The sequence below is a fragment of the Carex rostrata genome, chromosome 6 (assembly GCF_964058835.1).
Source record: "Carex rostrata chromosome 6, lpCarRost1.2, whole genome shotgun sequence".
NCBI classification, from domain to species: Eukaryota; Viridiplantae; Streptophyta; class Magnoliopsida; order Poales; family Cyperaceae; genus Carex; species Carex rostrata.
In genome coordinates this window covers 4,836,232-4,842,368 of record NC_135923.1, presented here as the reverse complement: position 1 = coordinate 4,842,368, position 6,137 = coordinate 4,836,232, and the positions used below count along the sequence as shown (strand labels likewise).

At 38.3% G+C, this 6,137-nt stretch overlaps 1 protein-coding gene across 2 annotated transcripts; it reads right to left on the bottom strand.

Moving 5' to 3' along the window:
* Positions 1-2,737: 2,737 nt before the first annotated feature.
* Positions 2,738-6,114, bottom strand: LOC144555176 (RING/U-box protein). 2 transcript variants are annotated; one of them, XM_078303420.1, is made up of 4 exons: positions 6,034-6,114; positions 4,325-5,676; positions 3,242-3,917; positions 2,738-3,111 (listed from the first exon to the last, which is right to left on the bottom strand). In XM_078303420.1, exons 2-4 carry the CDS (start codon positions 5,666-5,668, stop codon positions 2,879-2,881), a joined length of 2,253 nt encoding a protein of 750 aa, XP_078159546.1. In that variant the 5' UTR covers positions 5,669-5,676; positions 6,034-6,114; the 3' UTR covers positions 2,738-2,878. The 2 variants fall into 2 exon arrangements, with proteins under 2 accessions (XP_078159546.1, XP_078159545.1); XM_078303419.1 differs by having other exon boundaries at positions 4,325-5,684; positions 6,034-6,105.
* Between the last annotated feature and the right edge of the window lie 23 nt (positions 6,115-6,137).

The window sequence follows — 6,137 nt, the reverse complement described above, 5'->3', positions numbered from 1 at the left end:
TCAACATTTTATTAAAGAATGCGTTTGGATCACTCAAAAATAGAGCTAATTTTGAATTAGCTTTACTATTTTTAAACTTTGGTGATCCAAACACAAATTAGCAAATTGAGTTAGCTCTGTTGGGGCAAAATAGAGATAAACAAATAAATGAATTACAAGAGAAACCAAGACAATAAGCAAGCAAGCACAAAAAATTAGAGATGACACAAGATTTTACGTGGAAACTCTTTCGGAAAAAAATCACGGGAGCACATGACACAAATCTACTAAATTAAAAAGTCTTACAAGTACAAAAAATTAAAATTCTTAATAGCACTCTCTTACACACTCTCTTATAAATTTTAAGAAGAAGTGAGCAAACTCTAAACAAGACTAAGTGAAGAGGCAAGAGAGAGACAGAGAGCAGCTTCTCAATTTAACTTACAAAATTGGCTCACTAACTCACAGAAGTAGCGCAGGCCCTTTTTAATTAAACTCAAATGAATCGGCATCAGAAAAAGTTGCAGCCGCAACTTTGATTAAACTCAAAATAACCAAGCACCATCGGTGCTATATTTTCTTTTCTTTTATTTTTTATTTTTTATTTTTTATTTTTTTGATTGAATCGGTGCTATATTTTCTACCGATAGAAAAGGGTCAAAGCAGCCTTTTAATTAAAAGCACATCACCAACGCTTCACTTCAATACCAATAGCAAATAAGTCAAATTACCATCGGGTGACTTTTTCTACCGATGCCAAAAACATCAAATGCCAGCTCAGAACCGATGGGAAAAGCCAAAAGGCCTTTGTTTGTCTTCAATCTCAACAAGCTCAAGTACAATGAATTATAATTAGCCAAAAACAAAAAGAAGATAAAAAATTCGGCCGATATGCTTTGAACCGGCTTTTCATCAAACTGGTTCATCGGTTTCTAATAAAATTCGGCCGATTGAACCAATTTTCACCGAGTCTACAGCATAAGCGATCTTTTTAACGGACCAAATCGGAAAGGGGACCGGGTCCGATTTTTTTCGGTTTAACCAACGGTCCGATCCAGTTCTGATGACACTGATATAGCCGGTAACTCGAGAGAATATAAAGAATTGTGTTCGAACACGGAATAGGGTTCCGCATTAGCGTTATTCCTGAGTTAGAACATAGAACCGATGAGAGATTGAAGAACAAACGATTTTGAATTATCTTTCTTGATCCTCTTTAGAGACTGTTCCCCTTTATATAGAAGTATTACATGTCTAACTATCAGTCAAACCAATTCAGAACATCTACATCCCAACAATTCAAATGAGTTTATAAAAAACTGTTAACTACTTTTTAAAAATTAAGGTCTTTAAAACTTCTAACTCTTACATTTCTAAAATTAATTTTAGAGTTTCTATTAAGTCACGTCAACAACAAATTAAAAAAGAGAAATAATTTGAACAAATCATTTAGCCAGTGTGAAATTTATAAATATTTTCTTAATAAAAAATTTTATTACATAGTTTTTAAATAAAAAAAATTTCAAACTGAATTAGAAACTACTGCATATTACTTAAATGGTTTGACCAGTCAACATCCCTAACAAACTTTCTAATACACTGTTCTATTATATGTTTGACTGGTCAACCTTTGTAACAAACCATCCCTATACAGTGATCTATAGTTCTATACTGAGTTTTTCAAAATAAGAAAACTTCAGATGCTACATTTTCTTGTCTTGGAGAGGTTTTTGATATTACACTTAACCAGACGTTTCCTAAACACAAATTAGGATCGAGCAAAACTGAGATTGATTAGAAACAGGTTACAGGTGATTTTAAAGCCACTTTTTCCAAAAAAAAATAATAAATAATTGTAAGAAATTGCTAACTCTATCGTATATCTTGATTGGAATCAGAGGACGGTCAATATCAACTCGGAGCCGTCCAATCCACATCTAGATTTGTACTAATAACTTCAAGATCAATGCGAATCAAATCCGCGTGAATCTTGGTTTAAATTTGGGTCCCGAGAAGGAGATCATTGAACCATACTTCATGGTTTTTTTAGAGAGGCCGCGTAAGATATCAACCGATAAGCCCAACAGGTCACAAAATGAAGCCCAGAAATTGGAGTTCATACAATATTAGAGGAACTCCTCTCCTTTATAGACCTTTCCATTTCCCTCCAATCAGTATTGCGCAAGTGATAAAAATGGAGAGACATTCTTCGAAGCAAATGGAGGTCAATTAATACACAAATCTAGAAACTAAAACATAACAAACCAGCTTCCCCCATTCCTTTTTTGTTTTGAATTTTAACGTCCTTCCCGCTTGCTTTTATGATATTTGGGAAAGCTTTCTTATCAGTCCTTTAATATTTGAATAAGCAAACCATTTGTTATAGAGCATGTTCAAATCTTAAATCCATTTTCCGTCAAATAGTTGCTATAATGAATGAAAATGCACATTTTCAGCACAACATTGGATTGATTTTTCTTCCCAAAACTTAAAAAAGTATAAAAATGTATAATTAAAAACAGATACAAGCGGGAAGCACAAATTAACCATCTTTCCAGGTAGCATCAGAATCATTATCAATAATTCAAACATACAGCTACACTTTTTCTCAATGATATGTATCCTTAAATTCAATTTTATAAGGCAAGTATAAAGAAAAGAGGAGAACGAAAAAATTAGAGAAAAAAGAAAGAAAAAGAAATGGGTCATTTTTTGCTTTTAAATAAGAAATGGACATTGATGGGGGGCGGCCATGTACGAAGGGAATGACTTTATTTTATTGCGAATGGAATGGTAATGGGGCAAGATGACCTTCAATACAGGTCATCTTTGTTAGATTGGCAAGAATGGCGATCTAATCAAGAATTGAAAAGAAAAATAAATAAAAAATAAGTCTACTTTAACCCCGATTAAGTATGGTCACGGCCACATCTCTGACAAAGAAATCAAAACAAGCTGAGCAAGAACCAGCCAGAAGAGATGTCTGTTCTGAGTCGCGAGTTTCATGAGAGCAACCAATCGGGGCAGAGATGGAATTGAAAACAAGGTGCCTGTTGTGTTCGACTCCAAATCCACAGGCCGCTAGAACTGTGTAGGTGGCCCTTCTTGCTACGTCCTTGAATGCATCCCGGTCTTCCCAATTTGCACAATGGCACAAAAAAAAAATGAGCACTAAGAACTCAGCTTCACTGTGTATGAACAAATTTATGAACTAATACAAATAAGAGAACTGAATCTTATCATAAGAGACTTTGCTTGATACCTAGTGGAGCGTTTGAGCAAATTTGTTTCAAGTGATTCTTCACCATTGACCGCACCTGCTCCTTTGCCCTGTCAACATCGTGGGGCCCACCTCGCTCTCTTTGAGGTGCCAGAAAACTGCGTTGCTGGCCAACAGACCCGCCAACCCGTAGGCCTAACCCAACACCATTTCGTTCCTCTCCATTCCTTCTGACAACCTGCATTGGCCGGGTGTTGGACAGTAGAATCCGTATCCGGTTCCGTATGGCCCGCCGGCCAGAGAGTGTGGCAGCCCCACCAGCTGATGGTGACGCCACCTGGGATGGGCCCACACCAGGATCCTCAAGAACGTCTCTGGGAGGGGCATTCAGATCGATTTCAAGTGGAGAAAAAGACGGAGCTGTCGGTTGCAGATTCGCAAACAGATCAAGCTCGGTAGGAGCAGGGTCGGCAGGGCCCATGGACGGTTGAGGTGGCAGGTTGGAGGGGCCCACACCAGCGGAGCGGCAGCAGTCACAGTACCAGTTGCCCTCTGGTACTGCGTTGCCAAGGCCCACACAATAGGTGTGGGCTGAGGAGTCACAAATGTCGCACAGCAGCATCAAGTTGTCGTCGCCGCCTTGCTGGCACTCCATGCACAACACGTTTTCATACGGGTCCAGCATGCCCCTTATATCCTCCTCTGATGGCTGGTACACCTGTTTCATTACATACAATAGAAATTGAGAAACTTTTTCATATACTGGAGATGAGACAAAAGTTGCTTAAAGGAGAAATTATTCCCAACCCAAATCTAGTACCCTGCCTTTGTGGATTAAAAACATGCTTTAGGACAAAGTTGGAGGAAAAGATGACAGAATCTTTTGTTACCAGTAAATGATTGCCCAAGTCAAATTAGATATCTAACCAGATAAGATAATTACTCTTTACAGGAGAATATGCCATCACTCATAAGTTCAAAGCAATTGAAATAAATTAAATCTATTTGACACCTTTGTTTGACCTATATGTTATATTACACCTAACCAAACAAGCAGAGAAAATAATCATAATTCTAGACAGAAAAATAATATATAGATAACCCAAAATAATTCAAAGAAGTTACCTGATCTCGCTTGGGAACCTTGATGACCTTCCTTGGGGCGCCAAACCCTAGATCGTCAGAATCTGAACTGGATGCCTTGGTGATGGTCTCAAACCGCCTCTTACAAACAGGGCACCTTGACTCTACCTTTGACCATTCGACTATACATGCAAAACAAAAGAAATGAGCACAACAATCAAGCACTCCACGCGTTGTTCTTCTCTGCTCCTCTGACAAGCAGATCCCACACATCTTCTTTCCAGTATCTTCCTCTTTCTCTCCCTCCTTCGCCTTCCCCTTTACATGCTCTCTCTTTCTCTTTCGCATCTCCTTCGCCACTTCCTCTTCCTCATAAATTACATAATCTGAATCAGATGAGTCAGATCCTGACCCTGACTCAGAACAGCATATGTTGTTCTTCCTCCTCTTTTTAGGTTCGATCTGTTCCTGGATAACAAATTCATCTTCATCAGAAGTAATGAATTCGAATTCTGACGTGTCAGAGTCTGATACAGGTTTTCTCTTGTTGTTTTTCTTTTTAGCCTCGACCCGATCTTCCACAATAAAATCATCATCATCAACGATGAAATCATCATCTTTGATCTGACCCGATCGTCGCCTTCGTTTAGTCGCAGGCTCTTTTGGGGAATTCCTCTTTCTCCCTCTCCCTCTTTTCTTTCTAGATTTCTTTTCTTTCTTATTTTTGGGGACAGTAGGTTTCTTTCGCCTTGATACTTTTGATTTTGTATTCTTTCTTGTTCTTTTAACAGGTGACCTACTAGCCTTCTCTTTTCTGTAACCTTTTATTCTCTTAGAAAAGGAAACAGATTCTTCATCTTCGTCTTCTACATCTGGTGTAAAATCTTCATCTTCATCCAAATCATCGAAATCATCTTCCTCTTCTTCCTCATAATCTGATCCTTCAGAATCGTCTTTTCGAGATTGCTTCCTTCTATTTTTGTTCGGAACTGATTTAATATCAAAATCTTCGTCATCTTCGTCTGAATCTGATACCTTCCTTCTAGCTTTCGTCTGTTTTTTCCCCGATTTTTTTCTCCCTTTCTTTGAACTCTTCGCCCGGATCTCCTCCTCTTCTTCAAATTCTGAATCATCAAATTCAAAATCCGAGTCTTCCTCAAAGGATCTATCAGATCCACTAAATTCCTCCAAATTCCCCCCAAATTCGCCACCACCATCATCCTCTGAATCTGACGACGAGGCAAGGAATTCGTCGTAGCTTTCAGATTCAAGCTCCTCTTCTTCTTCGGCTATATATTCTTCATCCTCCTCATCTTCTTCATCTCCTTTCCACCTCGAAATTCCCCTTCTTGATTTCTCCACGATCACTCGCCCTCCCTTCGCCATGTCCAATCCTACAAAACTAATTCTAAAATTCAAATTCTGAGGCCTAACATCTTCTACCTTTAATTTATACTTCGATTATCTCTCAGAAAAAAATTCTCTCTTTTTTTTTTTCCCCCCTCAACGCACGAGATTGAGGCAGCCAGAATAGTAGCTTTATTTATCCAGATACAATTACGAGATTACCCTCTCTCTATTTTTATTTACTTCAAGTTTTATTCCGTGGGCTGAACACTTGTATTTTTCTCTTTCATCTCAGCTTCGTTCCTTGTTCCGTAATTTCAGTTTTGTTCGTTATAATTTTTTCAAATAAGTAATTTTTTTTTTTTTGATAAAAAAATTAAGTAGATAGGTTCGGGATACCGTACCTCGCGAGAGAAAGAGAGAGTGGGGAAGGCGGCTCGGCTCCAATGAGAGGCTAAAACGAGAAAAGAAAGAAATCGCTATGAAAGGGTGGGGTCGCTTTTATCAG

Excerpts from the sequence above, each read along its gene's own strand:
- LOC144555176 (XM_078303420.1), bottom strand. The coding sequence starts at position 5,668 with ATGGCGAAGGGAGGGCGAGTGATCGTGGAGAAATCAAGAAGGGGAATT. Across the intron at positions 3,918-4,324 it reads AGGTTCCCAAGCGAGATCAG|GTGTACCAGCCATCAGAGGA; the intron begins GTAACTTCTTTG and ends GTAATGAAACAG. Across the intron at positions 3,112-3,241 it reads TTGCTCAAACGCTCCACTAG|ACCGGGATGCATTCAAGGAC; the intron begins GTATCAAGCAAA and ends CAAATTGGGAAG.